General features: G+C 49.2%; 1 protein-coding gene across 50 annotated transcripts in view; it reads left to right on the top strand.

Moving 5' to 3' along the window:
- The window catches only part of CACNA1C (calcium voltage-gated channel subunit alpha1 C), a 700,658-nt gene that overhangs the window by 580,482 nt on the left and 99,334 nt on the right, over window positions 1-20,842 (top strand). For all 50 annotated transcript variants that reach the window (XM_064377545.1, XM_064377576.1, XM_064377544.1 and 47 more), the window contains 5 exons: window positions 10,628-10,835; window positions 11,743-11,863; window positions 13,416-13,530; window positions 14,302-14,422; window positions 14,764-14,833. In XM_064377545.1, coding sequence (XP_064233615.1) covers window positions 10,628-10,835; window positions 11,743-11,863; window positions 13,416-13,530; window positions 14,302-14,422; window positions 14,764-14,833 — 635 coding nt within the window. The remainder of the gene's footprint in view (window positions 1-10,627; window positions 10,836-11,742; window positions 11,864-13,415; window positions 13,531-14,301; window positions 14,423-14,763; window positions 14,834-20,842) is intronic.

The following is a 20,842-nucleotide window of genomic DNA, read 5'->3' as shown; positions in this document are numbered from 1 at the left end:
ATGAGGCATATGGCATGAACTAAACCCAGGAGAAATGTATAGTCTGGCTGAGGGAGATGGAGTTTGTGCACATGAAGAGATTAAAAGAAAATCTAAGACAGAATATAACGAGCTGGCAAAATGTGGTGGGTGCGGGAATCACCTGCTGTGAGAAACTGGGAGCAGGAGGCAGTTCCTAGAGAAGGTGGAATCTCAGAAGAAGGACTTAATGGGTACGCACAATTAAAATCCCGAAGTTTAATGCTCCTAAGCAGCAACCTTCTTTCCCTCTCTGACCCCATCCAGAAAGAGTTCTTCCCGAGTGTCCTGAATATGTTGGCATTACAGAAAGTCCTTGGTTTACAGTAAAAGTGGTAGAAATCCTTATAACAGCAATGAAACAAATTGGAAGAAATGTACCAGTGCTTACTCTGTGCCAGATAGGGTGAGCCAGAGGCCTACAAATGTTGGCTTTAGTAATCTTCCCAACTACCTACAGGAGGCTACAACTATCATTATTCCCATTTTGCAGATGAGAAGACTGAGGCTTAGAGAGTTGTCAGTTGCCCAAGGTCGCAAAACTGCTCAGAGGTAACACTGGGATTAAAAGACAAGGCAGGTCTGTCGGTCTGACTTGAGGTGCTGTGCTCCTAATCTGCTGTGCACGGCAGAGCTGAGAGCTGAACTGCCTTCTTGTCTAGGTCCCTGAGAGAGGACTTAAAGAATCTTTGTGACCTGGTTCTTGTTGTTAAATAATTGCTGATTCTACTTGTTCCTCCTGGGGTCTGGTAAAAGCTATTTTTAACTTGGAGTTCTCAATGCTTCTTAAATAATTCTGAGAAGTCTCTATTTTGGTTGTTGGGTTATATATATATATATATATATTTCTATAGAAAATAAATCTTGCTGCTATATATTGTTATGACATCTTGAAAAGATTTAACATTCATTCTATTTTTAATCACCAATTTATTTCTAATCTGAAGATACTGCCAAGAAATCATTTTTCAAAATCTATCTTAATCAGAGAGCTTCCTGTAGTCCCTCCACAAGAAAGAGTAGTAGTATTTTCAGATCTCTATGAAGTCTATAAACAGAAAAAATGCATTGTCTAATTGAAAGTGACTTTGGCAAAGGCCATCATATTCCTATTGTCAAGTCTCCAAACCCTCTGGGGGCTTTCAGAAAAGAACAAAGAGACTACTAACTAGGTCGGGAATCCCATAAGGCTGTCCCCAGACCTAGCCTTCGAACTGGGTGACAGTGACCAAGAAAAATGCCTAAAGGATGGGCTGGAAGCGGACGTTGTGGTCCCTTCAGCTGAACCTTGAAATGGCTCATCTCTGCATGGCCCTGCCATCAGACAAATGCATGCCTTCCGCTTCTTGGAAAATACTTTGCAATGTCTTGCTGCTACTCACATGTAGAAGAAATTTCTTCTTTTTTTTCTTTTTGACAATATATTCTCAACCAGTGATTGCAATTCTTAAACTTAGCTGAACCCATGAAGGAGCTCATGAAGGAGCTCATCTCTAGAGATTTTGGCCAGCAACTCCTGGAGAGTTCCATGCTAGTAGTCCGATGATCTCACTTGAAGAACCAGTGGCCTAATTTCCTACTGCTGTTCTTGGTCTACTTTCTTGTCTTAAAATACTGCCCTTCATATGCCATTGGAAAACTTGATTATTATTATTCCTCCTCCTCCTCCTTTTCTCTTCCCCCCTCCTCTCCTCCCCTCCTCCTCTCCCCTCCTCCTCTCCTCCCTCCTCCCCTCCTCCCCTTCTCCCCTCCTCCTCTCCTCCCCTCCTTCTCTCCTCCTCTCCTCCTCTTCCTCCTCCTCTCCTCCCTTCCTCCTCCTCTTCCTCTTCTTCTTCCACCTCCTCCTTTTCTTCTTTTCATTCTTTTTTCTTCAAGAAAGGATCTCACTCTGTCACCTAGGCTGGAGTGTGGTAGCATAATCTTAGCTCACTGTAGCGTCAAACTCCTGGGCTCAAGTGATACTCCTGCCTCACCCCAGCCTGCCAAGTAACTGGGACTCTAAGTGCCATGTCTGGCTAATATTTTTATTTTTTGTAGAGATGAGGTCTCACTATATTGCCCAGGCTGGTCTGGAACTCCTGGCCTTAAGCAGTCCTACCACTAGGCTGACCTCTTGCCCAGCAAAAAAACTTGATTCTTACGTCTCCACTGTCTTCTTCATGCTGTAGTCTAATTCTGTCAGGATGGTACTTTAGATAGTTTTTGACTGAGAAAACACATCAAGGTAAGAGCTACTATGAATTCAGTAGAGCGTTTAAATTTAAATTCCTGTACATCTGTGTATGTTTGAAAAGTGGTAATGTAAATGCAAGACAGGCTGTTTATTCAGAGTAGTATAATGCTTGGTGTACACACGGACTCATGGATCCCTTTCTAGAATTCTAGAATTCCAGCTGCTCTTCCCTCACCCAGGGCCCATTGTCAGAGTCAGGAACAGGGATCTAAATGAATGGCTCTCCACCCTGAGGTCATGATACGTTGGTACATCCAGAGCAGCTGGATGGTGTATAGCAAGTAATTTATTACTGAGAGCTAAAATTCTAAAGTGTGTGAATAGTTTCTTTAAAAAAAATAAGTTAATATTGTCCTTGTAACATAACAGCATCACTCTTTGTTACCTGCATTCCAAAATGCTTCTATGAATGGGTGAGATCAGGGTGGACTTACAACTCATCCATGACGCCTGAAGGGAGCAGATGTCTTTGATATATCATTAGGAGGAAAATGAGGTCTTCAAAATCTGAGAATACCATAGGGAGTATGTGACATCTATGAATATCACTCATCCAGTTGTTTCAAGAAAAAAAAAAGGTCGACTGTATGAGTCTGTAAGAAAATTACTTAATAGAAAAGACTGAGAAAGACAAGGACCCTGCCGGCTGAGAACAGTGGGACACGCACATGGCCAGAATATTTGTCATCTTTGAGTGAACGCCCCAGAATGGTGGGCCTTCCAGCCTCATGACAGATTGGGTTCTTCCACCTGACTCTCGGTGCTGCCCAGATTCCACGTCCAGTTTGTCTATTCTTTGTCAGCCCAGTCTGACATATTCCACAGGGTGGGGGAAGGGCTTCAGACAGATACAGTCCAGATGTGATACCAGTTCACTAATTGCATCTCAGTTTTTGCACAACTGGTTTTCAAATGCAGTGAGGACTCTCTAGCCCTTGCTGTTTTCCCTCTCACGCCTTCAACCCCTCTTCATTTCTCCTGCTGCTCCTCCTCTGAAGCTCCCTTCCCAGGCTTTGAGATGACAGCTGGGGCTGATTGAGCACAGACAGATTGACTCATGAATCTTGGCCACATATGGGCCCCACGGAGCCCCAGGTGAGAGCCTTTAGCACATCCTCCAGGCTTGAAATAGCTCCATGTCCCTACCAGCATCTGGCTTTAAGCAGCAGATCCATCCCCACACCTTCCCAGCTCTCCCATCACCTTCTAGCCCCAACTCTTCTCAGGCCCCCTGTAGCCTCTGAGCTCATTGAGGGCCATTATTAAGGAGGTCTCTTTGGCAGATACCCAGTTCCCACTCAGGGCTCTGTGCCAAAGGCAGCTCAGACTCCAGAGCCTGCAGTCTGGCTGTCACCACAACGGGTAGTTCTCCTCTGGAATGGAAACGTACTGCTGTCATCTACTGGGGGAAAGATTAAGAAGATGCAGGTGAAGATGACTCCCTATACCTAACACAGCTGTGGTTGGAAGGGACAACTAGGTGATATTGAGTAGCCCTGTGGCTCCGAAGCTCAGAGGAGCACACTGCTAAGGCCATCCCCAGGTCTAGGCCAGACCACCTTGCCTGCTTAACGAATTACACTCCCCATGCAGGGCCCGTTCTCAGTGTCACCAAGACATCTGCTACAAACAGGGAAGACAAGACCTAACGAAGTCAGGCCTTGATTCAAAAGTGAAACAGGAAATGGCCTTCCCAACCTGCTAGAATGAATGGGAGCAGGGGCAGGGACCACTATAAACTGAATCAGTAGGTGAGGCTTTGGGGCCAGGCTGTCCCAGACCAAACTACTCTAGAATTCTGCTTGACTCCCCAGCCCAGCATATACAGTTCCACCTCTGGGCATACTAATCCCTCCCGGGGCTATCATGTGGTTTGTCTGTTTGTTTGTTTTTGAGATGAAGTCTTGCACTGTCGCCGGAGCTGGAGTGCAATGGCATGATCTCGACTCACTGCAACCTCCGCCTCCTGGATTCATGCAATTCTTCTGCCTCAGCCTCCCAAGTAGCTGGGATTACAGGTGCACACCACCACACACAGCTAATTTTTTGTATTTTTAGAAGAGATGGGTTTCACTATATTGGCCAGACTGGTCTCGAACTTCTGACTTCATGATCCACCCACCTCAGCCTCCCAAAGTGCTGGGATTACAGGTGTGAGCCACTGGGCCCGGCCCCTGGGTCTATTGTGTTTTAAGGGACCAGGGCTCAACTTGACAGTAGCTCTGCTCTGAGGACACCCACTCCTTTGCTCGCTTGCTGGATGGATTCTACCTGCTTCCCCAGGTGGCCTCAGCTGACTCTCACTCCTCCTCACTCCACTGCCTCCCACAAAGCCTCAGCCACACAGATACACCGTAGGAGATTGCTTTAGAAATGCTTTTTTAACAATAGATCACTTGCCACCAAAACTAAGAATTTTTTTTTACCCTTTAGGATGAGAACATTTTGGGCAGGTATCAAACTCAGTTATGACCTTCTCTGGAACACAGAGAGAATAGGGTGGAATATTTGCAGAGCATCTGAAAGTGGGAGGTACTGTTGTTTTGAAGATCACTTATTTATGGCAAGCTCAATGCTCTGCTCTATACCTAGAATAAAGGTAAAGGACCTGGCCTTGAGCTCTTTGAAGCAAAAGGTTCATGAGATGAAAGTTCCAGTTTAAGGAAGGCTCAGGTTACTTTATATTATAGAAGAGGAGGAAGAATTCCACAGAGCCCCAAACCCAGAGACAGACTTAGAGAAGGGGAAACAAATAGAGATAAAAGGATTTCTGAACAGATGGTTGTAACTTACATCAGGAGAGGCAGAGGGAAAAGGTAACAGAAGTGACGTGGTAAGCAAGTGAGAGGGCTTAAAGGGAGGCTGGGAGTAGGAAGGTAGAGGGAAGGAGAGAATTTAGGTGGCAAAGAGCTTGATGTGATGAAAAGTCCTGATGAGCCGTACTTTAAAGATAAAACAGTGAACTGGGTGGGTCCGTTGGGGGATGGGACGGGCAAGGACTCAGTTTGGAGAGAATGATTCCAGCAGCTGGAGAATAGGAAAGGAAAGTTGATGCCAAGGATGGCGATGCAGGCAGATTGCTGGGGGGTGGTCTAGAGCTGGACACCTGCACCTGGGTGCCATAGAGCCCGCAGTACTGACTGTGAGCTTGTGCGCCGGTGGCCGTGTGGGTACTGCTCTGATGAGAGGGTGCTTCATTTTTCTGCTTCCCCATGAGGTCTATGACCAAAAGACGTGGATTGCTTTGCTCTGCTGCTGCTCGCTTCTCTCCAGAGCTCTTGCCTTTTTGGTGTGTGAGTGTGTGTATTTCATATTTTTGACCAATGAGGAAAAAAGCTTCAGTTGATTGTGAGTGTGCCGTTAACCCCTCTAGTTTACCACCAGTGAATCTTCCTAAAAAAGTGCATGATTCTAGGATAGGAGGCCATCATCCAATCTTCCGGCCATAGCTGTGGGAGCCATCAGACCCCATTAAGAGGAGGAAGTGTGAGGACCTGCAGGACTGCCAGCTGCTTTCTTTAAATGTCATTTCATGTCACCCTACCCATCTCAAAGGCTGCCACCTGGACACCTCCAACTCTCATCCATATCAGTGATAGTACAGCCCCCGCCCTGAACCTGCTATCAGCCAAGGCCTGCCAGGCTCTGGAATCCAGCCCTCCTCCTCTGAGTCCCGTCAGCATTCTTGGCCACATGATCATTTCAGCAGTTCCTTTGTCTCATCTCCTAGACAAGCATATAAAACATCTCCAGTAATTTGCACATTAGAGATGGAAGCCTTCTGCTCGGCAAGCTGAGCACCCTCGTGATGCCAGGCCCCAGGCAGCAGCCTGCCCTCTTTATCCTGCAGCAAAGGAAAGGAAAGGACAGGTGGCAGTCCTGCCTCAGGCCCAACTCCTTCTTTGTCCTGCTGAATGGGAAGCAACAGTAGGCTGAAGACGAACAGCAGGAACAACCCTATCTCTGTCTGAGCCATGTCTTAACTATGTTGCTGGTCCCCAGGACAGTGCCTTTTCCCCCAGGCGTTTTTCATGTTGATGGTAGGCTGGTGCCAATCCATCTTTTAAACAGAGGCTGACCCGTACCCTCAAACCTGGGACCATTGAATTTGAGAATGTGAGTTCTTCCCCAAAGGTGACACATATTCACAGTGATCTGGAAATCCTACCCCTAAGTGTTACTCAAGCCATAGCAATCCTGTTTTCTGTTTGTTTTTGTTTTTGTTTTCTTTGAGATGGAGTCTCGCTCTGTAGCCCAGGCTGGAGTGCAATGGCGCAATCTCAGCTCACTTCAACCTCTGCCTCCCTGGTCCTGGTTCAAGCAGTTCTCCTACCTCAGCCTCCCACGTAGCTGGGATTACAGGCATGAGCCACCTTGCCCAGCTAGTTTTTGTATTTTTTAGTAGAGACGGGGTTTCATTTGGCCAGTCTGGTCTTGATCTCTTGACCTCGTGATCTGCCCGCCTCAGCCTCCCAAAGTGCTGGGATTATAGGCGTGAGCCACTGCATCCAGCCTGCAACCCTGTTTACTGTAGGAAAAATTAATACATATTAGTTTGATGCATGGTCTGGCAATGGAATAGTCAGGAATCTCAGAAAATCCCTCCCCATGGATGTAGGGAAGCTATGGGCCTAGGAAGGCTGTGGGAGCAGGGGCAGACAGCCACTTCTCACTGTTGGGCAAAGTGTGTTCAACTTCAGTGCATGCACACACACACAAACACACACACACAGAAGCAACTGTGCAACTCCCTTGCCTTTCCCTCTAGGAAGTACAGATGTGAAATACGCATAGTCAGGTTCATTCATTCACTGAACAAAATATTCACTGATCACCTGCTTTGTGTCAGGCACTGTTCTAGACTCTAAGTATATAAATATAACAGATGGGTTCCCTCTCCCATGGCCTCACATGCTAGCAAGGGCAAATAGACAATAAGCAAAGACATAATTATCCATCGAGTGTGATGAGGGCTAGAGCACTGGCCAGGGGAGATGTGAGCCGAGGTCTGAGGGAGCTGAAGGGGTGAGCCCCGCCGATGTCTGCAGAAGAGCCGGCGGATGGCAGCATGGCCTTGGCCAGGCAGGAGCAGTGTGGGAGTTGGAGAAAGAGTGAGGGGGGCCCGAGGGAGGGGAATGCAGCTGACTGGTCACTGGGCCTCTGGGGCCAGAATCTGCAGCCTCTGCCAGGCCTTTGGGAGGACTCCAGCTTTGACCCAGAGGAGAAGGGGAGGTGATTGAAGAGCTTAAGCAAGACTGAGGCTTCGTGGGCCTCACCCCATAGCAACATCCACTGCTGCTGCAGCCTGGAGAGCAGCTGCCCGGAGCGAGGGTCCAGGCAGTGAGGATGAGGAGGTGGTGGGAAGTGGCCAAAGTCAGGGCTCACTCGTTGTGAAGATGGTGCAGAAGGATTTGCTGATGCGGAGTGTGAAAGAGCCAGGAAGATGACTCCGAGGACTTTGCCTTGAGCCAAAAGCAATGGTTCTCATTTACTTGAGATGGGGAAGGTGACGGGTGGGAATCAGGAGCTCTGTCAGAGCACGAACCCCGGTATGGTGCAGCTCAGACTTTCCCAGACACCCCAGGGGTTGAGGGAGGCAGGGGAGGCAGGGAGAGTGGGCAGAGGGCACTCCTCCAGGCACAGCTCTGTGCCCACACCCGCGTCCTTGCCTTTAACTGTGCTGGCAGGACCACGCTGCCCTCGCTTTAGGAGGTCCCTGCCAGTTTTCATGTTCCATCTCCCCCTTCCCAGGAGCATTCGCCCCTCCTAGAGGCTCAATCTGTTCCTGGCCCACAGCCTCCTCCTCCCTGGAGCCCCAGGCATTCCAAGGGGCTCCCGGGTCAGGAGGGCCCTCCGTACCTCACTTTCCCTCTCTGCCCCTCATCTGGTGCCTCCCCCAGACTTTCTTGCGGACGGCACCTGGTCCTCTCCCTCTGCAGCCAGAACATGCATGTCAGGCTGCAGTTAGTCCCCATGACTGTTGGACATACCTGAGTTATTTCCCACATGCCTCTTTACTTCATGAAAATGAAAGCTCCAACCTTCCATGGCCATTAAGGCTTTTCCAGAATCTTCCATGGCGGCTGAGCGCACAGAAGATCTCTAGGGGATTTGTGACTTCAGTGCACATGCAAACACTCTTCCCTCAGATACAGCTGGAAATGCTCATTATAAATATGCTCTAAAGTTGCTGGTTCCCAACCCTAGTGTATTGGCAAGTATTGGACTGGCTATGTGAGGATTATCGCAGCCCCAGAGTCAGAGATCAGGGTTTCATGGTGCCAGGGAGAGACCTGAAAATCAGGATTTAGGAAATGCTAACACACCCCCTGTCATTTTTGTTGTTGCTGCTGTTGTTGTTTTATTATTATTATTTTCATTTATTTATTTTTTAGGACAGGGTCTCGCTCTGTCACCCAGGATGAAGTGCAGTGGTGCAATCATAGCTCACTGCAGCCTCGAACTCCTGGGCTCAAGTGATCCTCCCATCTCAGTCTCCCCAGTAGGTAGGACTACAGGCATGTGCCACCACGCCTGGCTCATTTTTTGATTTTTTTAGAGATGAGGTCTCACAGTGCTGCCCAAGTTGATCTTGAACTCCTGACCTCAAGCAGTCCTCTTGCCTTGACCTCCTAAAGTGCCAATCCTCCCAAAGGGGATTACAGGTAGGAGCCACCACCATGCCCAGCCACCTCCACTGGTGTCAGTCCTCGGGCAGGCTTGGGAAAACTGCTTTAGCTGTAAGAGGGGAGAGTGTTCTACCCCCAGAGAGGTTCTCTTACTTTCTTCTTTAAACAGATCACTATAGCCTCTAGCCTGCAGGAGTTCCAAGCAGTCCATCACACATACTGGGTTGTACGGAATTTATTCAAGAACAGAGATGGGGAAGATGGAAGGGGAAAAAACCCTGCAACCTTCTGCCTTCTAAAATTTAGAACCTATTTTGATGAGACAACACTGTATGGTATAGAGCAGATACAAATAAATGTATATGAATATTCTGCAAACAGAGCGAGTATAGCTGGCAGGCAAAATAGAAGTGAGGAAAAGCTGGATTTGTGGAGGCCAATGGAGCACTCGAGGCTGCAGGTTGGTAAGGAGTTCATGTTGCCATCCAAACTGTGACCCCTCTGCTTCTTTCCCTTGGTATGGAACCATTCTCTGAAGACATGAGCCCAGGCTGTGGCTGCGGTGGGAGTGGCCTGCATGTCACTCACTGAAGCAGCAAAAGCAATCCACTGGACTGGTGGTGAGCTGGGAATCTCTCAAGGTAGTGAACTAGGAGGCAGGTGGGCCAGAGGGGGCCATAGGGAAATGAGATTGCTCTGTTCTTGCCTTTGCTCCCCTTGGGGCCGTGTCCTTTGCCATGGTGCACTTCCTGATCCTGAGCTGACCCTCACATAGGCACCCACCCTGCATCCAGCAGTCATTAGAGGGTTCCCCCTCCCACTTTTTCATGAGAAGGGAGTTTTCCCAGAACCTCTGTAAGACCTCTGTGTTTATAGTGGAGACAGCCCCCGGGACTGTAAGGAGTGAGGACCTCCTCCGCAGGGATCCCACTGAAAGCCCATTCCACTCAAGACAGAGCTCCTGCCCACTCAGAGGACTCGTGCTTTGAGCTGCCCCAGTGGGTGTGACAGGTTTGCTATAATCTAGAGTTTCCCAAACTCACCTGCTGATCAGAATCCTGTAGTATGCTTGTTAAAAACACAGATATCTGGACTCCAAAGACCAGAGGAAGGGCCCTTAAAAAAACAAAATCTAAGGACAGGATGAACTTGGGAAACTTCACCAAGCCATGAACTTTCTGTTACCCATGGGTGACTTCATTCCTGCCATGGCTAGATAGCTGCTTCCTGGGCTGAGCTCAGACTGGCATTCATGGAGAAAAAGAAAAGCTTTTTTCTGTTTAGAGAACAACAGCAACCACAATAATTACCAACCTTAATCAGCTATGTGCCAAGCACTCTATGGGGGGCTCTTTGGAGAAAGGTGGAACATGTCAGGCAATCCTGCCAATAGCCTAATGAAGCAAGGGCCACAGCAGTCTCTGTTTGTCAGATGGGGATGCAGAAGGCAAGGAAATGAAATGTCTTGTCCAGAGGAACATGCAGCAGGTATCGGGCAGAGCTAGGTTGCCGGCTTCTGACCACTGCCCTTATCTCTTCCCCAACAGGTTAGTCATCCGGGGACCTTGAATTAACTCCCTCCAGGGTGGCCTGGCTCACAGCACAGCCAACATCCCTCCCCCAAGGACAGGGAAAAAGCAGAAATGGCAGCTCCTCTGAAAACCTGCAGTGGGCAGGTGTGAGAATGAGGCGCGATGGGGAAGACATCGAGGGGCAGGGTGCTGACCTCCCTCCTATTGGCTCTCAGGTACTGGAACTCCTTGAGCAACCTGGTGGCGTCCTTGCTGAACTCTGTGCGTTCCATCGCCTCCCTGCTCCTTCTCCTCTTCCTCTTCATCATCATCTTCTCCCTCCTCGGGATGCAGCTCTTTGGAGGAAAGTTCAACTTTGATGAGATGCAGACCCGGAGGAGCACATTTGACAACTTCCCCCAGTCCCTCCTCACTGTGTTTCAGGTAGGGACTCTTCTCTGCTGGGATTTGGACTCGGGGTGGTTGAGTTGTGGGGTGGCGGGGGGCGGGGGGCGTGTGGAAAGCTGCATCCTTTCACTGGGCAGCCACAGCCAGCCTAGATCAGCCCTGGAGGCCCCATGCCCAGGAGAGTCTTGAGATTTTTCTGTAGTTTCCCCGTCCCCATCTGCCATGGAATTCCACTGGTGGGTGGACCATTAGGGGAAACAATCTAACCGAGTGGTTTAAAAACATTTTCTTATCCATGGACTCCTTTACTCAAATTCTCCATGAAAGCCCAAAATATAAACAAAGAAAAACAGACTGCTCTTATTGGGGGAGGGGAGGGTGATGAAGCCCTGGCTTTCCTACCCACCATGCTTGACCCTAGGAAACAATGTTACTGACCCACCAAATTTGTGATTTCATAGATATTTTGGCCTATGGCAAAATCAAAGTGGCACTTATTTAAGTTTAAAAGTAGATTGATTTAGAGGTAAAAATGAATCACATGTAGATGTTGTCAGAATCTTAAAGATGATGCCCCTATGATCAATGTTTGGGGAAAGCATGTGACAGTCTCAGCAAACACACAACTGCAAAAGGGCCCTGATGCCTTATCCCCAAGAATGGCTGATGGTCAGCTCAAGCATGAGCAGGGAAAGTCAGAGATCTTTGTGCCAAAACTTGTAGTCACTCTTCAAATAATATTATGCCAATGGCCAAGCATTTTGTCTAAGGAGAGTTCAATAGCTCAGAGCCCCTGGGGAGGAGAATTGGGGGCCAGGAGGAGGGAAAGAAGTGAAAGGGAAATTTTGGACAATTTTGTTGACTAGTGGGGCAGGGCAGGGTGGTTTTGGGTTTGCTGTTGGTCTAACGCTGTGTCCCTTATTGGTGGGAATGTGTCATTCAGATCCTGACCGGGGAGGACTGGAATTCGGTGATGTATGATGGGATCATGGCTTATGGCGGCCCCTCTTTTCCAGGGATGTTAGTCTGTATTTACTTCATCATCCTCTTCATCTGTGGAAACTGTATCCTTTGCTGCTGCCCCCCACCCCCGCGGCCCCCAGCCCCCAGCCTGCGGCGCAATGCCAAACGGGCACGCCCCCAGGCCTGCGCTCTCCTGCTCGGGGCTCTCACCACCCAGCCTAGAATCCCATGGCGGCGGAGGTGGGTCTGGGTGGAAACCTGCAGCTGTGGCATAGGGGAGGTTCACCCTCCAGAACCCTTCGGGGCCGCAGCGGCGCCGCGCTCCAGGCGTGCTCTCGTGGTAATCTAAATGAGCAGCGCCCCCTGGCGTTGCGGCGTGTGCAGTCACTCACACAGACTGCGATAGAGACGCGCCGGAGCGGGCCGGTTGCCCTGGGACCACTGCGTCTGCTCAGAGGCGGGGCGCTCCGTGAGGGAGGATGAGCCTTGTCCTTGAAGTGACCTTCAGCTCTCCTCCTGCTTTTTGGTCAGCACCCCTCCCTCTGATGCTGCTCTCCAGGACTTTAGTCACAGGCAGAGCTGCGCAGACTTTAAACAGCCCCCAAATCTCCTTCCTTTTCCTGGCTCGGGCAGGTTCCCAGGGTCACAAACCATGGGTGCTGCTTCTCTTCCCCAGCTCATAACCCCGAGGGAGTCACGTCCGGAGCCTGGGGTAACACGGAACAGCTCTGGGCCAAGTCGCAGCTAAGGCAGTGCAGCAAACGCAATCATGGAAGCCTGCAGACAAGGTTTCCTCTTTTCCCAGCTGGGTGACCTCTTGCAGATTGAAGGCCCTCTAGCTCAGTGTCTGTAAAATACGGCAATGGAATCATAGTACCTACTACGTAAAGGGTCTTTGGGAGTTTTAATGGGATCATGCATGCAAAGCCCCTGCCACGTCCAGAAGCCTCCTGGGAGCCCCTCTTCCCCTGCCTGGGTTGCGGCTTCTCTGTGTGTGAAATGATATGAATGTCTGGGTGCCTGGGGTTGGGAGTCAGACTTCACAAACTTAAAGCCCCGTCCAGCTATACTTTCTTTGATTCTATAGTTCTCTGACCCACAGTGTTTCTGTTGGTGCAGTGGGGTGGGGAGAAAGGGCAAAGAACTGCCTCCCTTGGGAACTCCCAAGCCTTGGCTAGCTCCAGCCGGACCCACCAAGGGTCTTCGTGTGTGCAGGCTCACATTAGAGTTGGCAGAGATACCAATCCGCCCCCTCAGCACCCAGTTATAATGAACTGCTCTTAAGAGCATTCTGCATCCTGCTAGAGACAATGCTGTTTATAATGTCAATTACAGCCAGTCATCTCAGCGGGGAAACCAATCATGAAACCCAGCAATTAAAGTGCAAGGCAGGGCTGGCTGCCTCACTCCCGCCCGCTCCAGTGTGCAGGCTAGCCTGTTCTCAACTCTCTGGATTGCTCCAGGTAGCTAGGAGGGTGATGGGGAGGAAGGGGAGGGGAGGAACACTGTTGGGGTCTGACTCCCTCAAAGTGATTCACCCTCAAGCTCTCTCTGCTGAGGAGCTCTACCCTGCCTGCCCTACAACCCCCCACCCCCTGTGCCCACCAAAACCCCAAGCCAAGGGTCATTTTCTTTAAGAATGGACACAAACAGATATCCTACTGAATGTGTTCTTGGCCATTGCTGTGGACAACCTGGCTGATGCTGAGAGCCTCACATCTGCCCAAAAGGAGGAGGAAGAGGAGAAGGAGAGAAAGAAGCTGGCCAGGTAACCCTCTAAACTTGCCCAGGCCCCGGGCTCCAGGGCCCCCATTCTGGAATGTCATCCCACTGGTGGCAGAGAGAGGCTTGACTGCCAGCCTCTGTTGGCTGTCCCTTCTAGGAGGACTCTGGGTTTGGGGCTTCCTAAGTTGGACCTCTCTCCTGATCCTAAGCGTTACTCTGGTAGGGACCTTTGTGAATTATAATAGTCTCTGCAATGGTGTTATATTCGCCACCTGTCTAGGAGGTTGGGATTATCTTCTGAGAAGCTGTGCTAGGTGGCAGGAGTGTAGAGTGGGGAGAGAGAAAGGCAACCACTCAGTTCGGTGGGGAAACGCAGCTCCAGCTTACAGAGGAAGTCCTCCTCACTGCCGTATAATTCAGCTCCAGTGTTAGGAAGGCAAGACGGGGCCCTGTGTTGTATCCTATCATTTTGTAGATGGGACAGTTGTAAGTCACACAACTGCCGGGCCCTGAGCAGAGCTCCTCCAGGAGCCAATCCTAGATGAGATCCACCATCTTCCTCTGCTTTTGTGACCCAGACATCTCTGGAGCTGCAAGAGGCCAACTGTGTGCCAGGCAGAGCAGGCGTGGCTCAGCCCCATAGCTCTTGTGACTGAGCTGCACACGAGAGGTGCCCTGGAGAAAGGAAGATGGACACAGACCCAGGGGATCTGCCCCCGTTGGCCCCCACAGGCCACAGGGTGGTTCCCTCCCACACTGTTCCCTATCACTCCAGTAAACAACCATTTATTTTTTTCTGCTGCTGACTGGTCAGGACTGCCAGCCCAGAGAAGAAACAAGAGGTGGTGGAGAAGCCGGCAGTGGAGGAATCCAAGGAGGAGAAGATTGAGCTGAAATCCATCACGGCTGACGGGGAGTCTCCACCCACCACCAAGGTGAGGAGCTGTCTCCTTCCTGGAGCTGTGAGGCCGGTGCTGGGGAGGGAGGGCCACAGCCTTCCCAGGCCAGACCCCCATGGAGAAGAGGAGAGAAAGAAAGACACCCAGTGGAAAGAAAGCCAGTGGGGATGGACAGGAGAGCTGGGATGGGGAAGAGAAGGCAGATTGGCTGGATCCCAGCCGTCCCCTGATGTCCTGAAGGGGATGTGCAAAGTGACAAGGACATATTTTTGAGCTAAGTCACTGACTAAAATGAAACTTCCAGGCTACTGCAAGCCTCTTAACTTGTGGAAAATATCTAACTGAATTCTTCCTCCTTCTCCCCTGTGACTGCCTAGATCAACATGGATGACCTCCAGCCCAATGAAAATGAGGATAAGAGCCCCTACCCCAACCCAGAAACTACAGGTACCAGTCCCACTGCCTAACTTGGGATTGGGAGGTTGGGGACAGAGATCTAAATTCTAAAGCCACATGGAAGTGGCCGTGTATTAGGGACTATGGTTCCAGTGTCCCTCTATAAGCGTCTTACACTGCTAAGTGTCTTCTATCTCCATATTTAGGCACCGTCAGTCAGCATCTGGGAGACAGCTTTGTTTCTGGTTTCCTCATAATGAGATCACATTTGAGCAGTCCTTTTGTGTCCTTTCCAAGCAGGATTCTGTATACATTTAAATTTTTGTTACATTACAGATTGCAAAATCGTTATTAATTTATAGGATGTATTAGTATGGCATATGTTGCAACATTATGCTCACTTAATATTAATAGTAAATCCCAAATCTGCCTTGCCCTTACTCAGGAGGCAGTGCCGAGTGCAGGGACAGCTGCCACCACAGATGTCCAACTTGTTGCTTTAGAAAATGATTTCAGGTCTCTGTAGAAAGAGATCTTACTGACTCCATCTACTTGTGCTTCTATCTGATACATAAATTGACAGGCAGTTGGCTTCTCAAGGGCTTTAATGTCAGAGGTCAGAGGTCCTCCCTCCAGGCTTCACTTCCCAGCTCCCTGACATCCCATACCCTGTCCAAGCCCTGAGCTTGCCTTCCTCTGACCTAAAATTGCAGATATTATTGCCAGTTACCAGCTTGAAGTCAATAACATGCCATCAAGGGACTGTTGACTTTACTGACATTTCCTTGTTCCTGTAGGTTAGGCTATGTTTGTGCTGTTCACCAAGTTAGGTGGCTGAGAACCTTCTACATTTGTGAGCAAAGCTAGGTTTCCCTTTTGCTTTCCCTCCGCTGGTTCTCTGCTAAGAACACTTGCAGGCATCTTCTGTTGTCCTTGGGAACCAGACTCCCTGCGGTCACACCATCCTCATTCCCCTCCTTCTGCAAGGGAATAGGATGTGGTTTCCTGGAGCTTGGATAGAAAGAACACGGTGTTTCCATGTGCATGCATTAAGTCTTTGAAGTTCTTAAAAACCCTTCTAGGGCGAAACTTTTAGGGAATTTCAACAACGTACTAGAATTATTGAACAAATGCAATGGGAGGATCTTGTCTTGATCCTGAAGCAACAAATACACTTTAAAATGACATTTTAGAGGTAAGTGGGGGAAATTGAATAAACTAAATGATTTAAAGTAGCTTTATTAATCTTGTTGGTATAATATTTCATAGTTCTGTTTTTAAACTGCTGAAGCATTTACAGCCAGAGTCTAAAATGTTTATGAGTTGCTTTGCTTTTTAAATACTCCAACAACAAAAAATGGGACAGAGAAGATAAGTGGAAGAAGATCAGCAAAATGTCCAAAGTTGTTGAAGCTGAGAATATATATATGAGCTTTACTGTGTGAGACTCTACTCATGCATAAATCTTTAAGGTTTAAAACAAAAGACAATAATAAAACAAATTCCTTAGGGCCCTGAGAAGAGCCTCCCATGAGGCCAGCCTCCAGGATGGGCCTCCCTGCACACACAGCAGGGCAGATCTGATATGAGGGTCTTTTCACACAGGCACCCAGCTGCAGTCAGGCCTGTAGAGCAGATACACCTCTTGCATCTTCAACAAGAATCTGAAATTCTATTATTCTAAATACTGTACTCCTGGCTTTTCTCTTCTTTGTTGCTCTAATGAAATGAAAGAGAAGAATATTGAGGAAAAAAAAGGGCTAATGAGGGTATTAACACCACGTCAGCCATCCTAGAGACGCCTCTCATGTAGCTACTGGCGGCTCTGAGGACTGGGGGGATGCTTACGCTTCCCAGCTGAAAAGCTCTTCCCAGCCTCTGCTGAGGCCTCAGGATTCTTGAGTTTTGTGAGAATGTGGCCCACTCCCCATCATTTCTGTTGGTTGCATGCATCTCTACTTTTGTGTTGAGACCTAAGGCTGCCCTAACTGCCCCACCACATACACCAGCCATCACTCTGGCTTTGAAGCCAGCCCCAAGTATGCCTGTTTGTGCCCTATCCCTGGTCTCCCGGTCCTCATCCAGGGGATCTAAAGGGCAGCATGCTCTTAAAGCCGTTGGCTCCACACATTGCCCTACCCCCAAAGGCTAAGTCAGCCTGTGTTTCCCAGCTCTTCCTGCCTTCCCATTTCCTCCCTTCCCTGCCTCCAAAGTCAGCTGTTGGATCCTTTAGTGCCAGGGGCAGCAGAAGTTCCCAGAGACTCGTCTGAGAATCACGTGACCTGTTATCTCTGTTCTGGTCAATCTCTGCTTCCCTCCTGTTTCTCTTTCTTCTGAATCATGAATGGCAAAGAGCCTGATCTATCACTGTGCTCTTGATCTCTGCCCCTTCCAGGCCTCTGCCCCCTACCGTGCCCAGTTCATGCAGGTGCCCCTTAGGCACCTGCATGAACTGGTGAGCGTTCCTCCTGCTCAGCCTTCAGTCGCACTGCTAGAAGAAAGGGCCAGTCCAAGGGAGCACACTGCCATGCTGTCCTGCCACCTCCCCATCTCTGTCTTGCCCTCTGTCCTAGGCTCACTCCCTATCCTCCCCCTCTCTCTTAGGCTGTCCAGGTTGCACCCAAAGCCGTGTATCAGAGTGGCTAAGTGGGAGCTGGACTCCAGAGTGAGCTCTGCTGGCTGCTGCTTCAGTTGCCCTCGCATGACCATGAACTCTCAGAGGAGGGGCCTGTTTCTAATTCAACAGGGGGCCATTGAGGCCAGCCATGGCTCTAGAATCCTTCCCTCTCTGTTTCATCTGAAAAGCTCGCCAGCTGGTTTCAGCCTCCTGGATTGTCGTACCCTAATTATAGAGAAAAATCCCAATTCACTGGAAAGAAAAGCATTGTGCCCAGATGAGTGGAAGCTAATTCTACTTTTGTTTAATTTATTAATGTATTTGAGTGAGTGTGTAGATGTTCGTAAGAGCCACTAAGGACTTAAAGTTAACAGGTACACGTTAAAACGAAATGCGTGCCTCCAGACACTGAGTAGTCAGCACCACCTGTGCTGGGGGAGGCTTTCATTGTTGCAAGAGTTCAGTGACAAGGAGAGCCATGAGCTGGTGGAATCTGGGTGGTCTTGACTGAGCTTTGAATCAGGGAGTTGGAGAGGCTGAAGGAGTTTTTGCAGGATTGTACAATAGTCAGAGATACTGAGAGTTGGGAGAAGCCTTGGAGATATTAATGAACTACTCATGAAGCACTTACTGTATGCCAGGCACTGTGCTAAGTACAGGGACATGGGGGTTCCTGTGCTGGATGGACAGGGAAGACCCCCGCCTTCCTGGAGCTGACATATCAGTGGGGAGACAGGCAGCAGGCAAACCAACCAAAAAGGTGACATCACACGATGTGAAGATAGTAAAATCAAGGATTGTGTTAGGGGTGACTTGGGGACCAGGCTGCTTCGACTGTGTGGTCAGCAAAGGCTTCTCTGAGGACACAGCATTTGACTGGAGCCTGAATGATTCAAAGGAACTAGACATAGAATCAGAGCAAAGAGCTCTCTAGGTGGAGGGCCTGAGTGCAGAGTCTCTTACAGGGGGATGCACTTGGCTGTGGGGACTCCAAAGAGGGCCAGTGTGCCTGAAGCAGAGAGAACCAAGGGATGGTGCCCTAAGGCAGGAGGCCGGGGCAGGACAGGAGGGCAGGGCAGAAGGCACAGGGCCACGTGGGAGACTGGGTCTGATCCAGTGCCCTGGAGGGCCGCCAGAACGTCTGAGCAAAGGAGGCCCTGACCCGATGTCCGACTCACCCTTTCAGAGATTCCCTCTGCGTGCTCTGTGGATAAAGGGTGGTGGTGGTCGAGAGCAGAACTGGGGCAGGGAGGATACCTGTACAGTATCCAGGCAGAGAGAATGGCAATTTGGGCAGGGAACAGTGCTGGAGATGCAGAAAGGGGTCAGGCTTGGGGTACATTTTGCAAACCAACTGGATTTATTCATCGCTTAGATGTTGGAGAGAGAAAGAGGCATGTAGGGTGACTCTGAGGTTTTCTAATTGAGCCAGTAAAGAGAAGATCCCCAGTGCAGAAACTGTATCCACCACCTATGCTCCTGGTGCCCCAAGGCCCTGCTCTGGGTATCTGGCCCTTACCAACCATGTACTCCCTTCAGCTGGTAGCAGACTCTTGTGCCCTGCTAGAAACTAAGCTCCTTGAGGACAAGAGCCATGGCTTTGTATTCTCAGCCTTTGACTCAATACTCTGTAAGCACTAGATCTTACAAATGTCTTTACTTTATGTGGCCAAGAGCAAAATCACAGAGGTGAGGATGAGCATCAAATGGAGAGGAGCAAGGCTTCCCGAGGACCAAGGCTGGGGCTTTGAGTGCTACCCTGGTTTTACTTTTGAATCCTCTGACCTGCCTTCTGGAATGCAGCAGCAACTCCAGAGTGCAGCAGAGCCTCACTTCCCATGCTTTTTCCACACCTCCAAGAACAAAATAGAAGAAAGAAAGACCCCTAATGTATTCTACTGGCATTTGGGAGTAGGAGTCTAGGTGGTTCATTTGCCAACCCCAGAAGGAGCCTTGCCTGACTTTTCCTGATCTGTCAGCCTCCTGCCTTTTCCATAATACCTGCTAAGCATCACATGCTGTCAAAACTGTGTCCCTTTTCACACCTGAGTTTGTCCTTCAGAAACCGTTTCCTCTCAAGCACTGTGCCTGAAGTTCAGCTGTTGTGTGTCTGAATGGACCAGCTAACTTACTTCTCCCCAGGAATGGAGCTCAGCACAGAGCTTCGTAAACAGGAAGGGAGCTCATGCAGATGGAAGAGCCTGCACCGTTTTCCATTAGGAACTGCGAATGGCACAAAGCTATAGTAAATATGGGTTTCTATAAACACAAAAGATTAAAATAAGCGTAAAATTGCCTATTACCAAATTATCATGAAGAAGAAAGTGTTGAGTCATTTTGAGCAAAACTGAAAAGAATACAAACACCTAGGCAGGAATTTCAGATCCTTCTCAATTAAATCTCACTTGTAAATATCATGATTTAGGCCAATTCTGGTTTTACTCATTCTACTTTAAGTAGAAGGCTTTCCTTTTACATACCAAGGGTTGGGTGTCACAAGAGCTCCAACTCTTGGCCTGTAGTCAGCTTTCATCTTGGGCCTCTCTTCTGCTGAAAAAAAATATTAATTGTCTCCTGGTCAGCTCTAATTACCCCAGATAAAGGATCCAATTGATGCCTGTGTGCTGCTGGTCCTCCAAAAAAGCCTTGGGTCCCTAAATGCTTGAATGTGTTTTGCCTGATAAAGAATTGCTTTCTGTGCCAGGCATTTTTTTCTTTGCAGTACCCGGCTTCATTTGAACCAGAAGAGGGAGAACATGGAGAGGCACGGCTGTATCTGTGAGATGAGCGTCCCATAACTATCTTTTTCCAGCCAGACTAGTATTCCCTTCACCTTAGTCTTATGCAAAGTCCCCTTCCTTCTAAAGGGTGTAGAATTTCAGTCATCATCAAGAAATAAAGGCATCTAGTGCCAGGCATGGCTTTTCCTTCCAGGGTTTTCAGTACATAGAGAGAAAGGACAGACATTTAAAATCAGTCATGAAGGCACTGGAGGCAGAAGGTACTGCTGGTGTTCACAGGAAAGTCATTCCCTGGAGCACAAGTACTCAGGAAAGCTGGGTGGAGGATGCTGTCTAGCACTGGGGGTCTTTGTGTGCTCTGCAGAGAGGGAGATGAAGAGCAGCTCAAACAGGGAGAGAGCATGAGGAAGGACAGGGCACACAGTGAGCGTGTCAGCTCGCTAGGGCTGCTGTAACCAGTGACCACATGCTGGGTAGCTTAAACAGCAGAAATACATCCTTTCACAGTTCTAGAGGCTGGAAGTCCTAAATCAAGGGGTCCACAGGGCTAAGCGCCTTCTGAAAGGCTCTTGGGAAGAATCCTCACTTGCCTCTCCTAACTTCTGTGGTTGCCGGCAGTCCTTGGCTTGTAGATGCATCCCTCCGATCTCTGCCTCTGTCTGCACATGGCCCTCTTCCCTAAGTGTGTTTTTGTGTTTCTGT

Source organism: Aotus nancymaae, unplaced genomic scaffold (assembly GCF_030222135.1).
Source record: "Aotus nancymaae isolate 86718 unplaced genomic scaffold, 86718_ANA_hifiasm-v0.15.2.pri h1tg000016l, whole genome shotgun sequence".
In the NCBI taxonomy this organism is placed as follows: domain Eukaryota; kingdom Metazoa; phylum Chordata; class Mammalia; order Primates; family Aotidae; genus Aotus; species Aotus nancymaae.
Note: the sequence above shows the minus strand (reverse complement) of the source record. Positions and strands in the feature narration are given on the sequence as shown.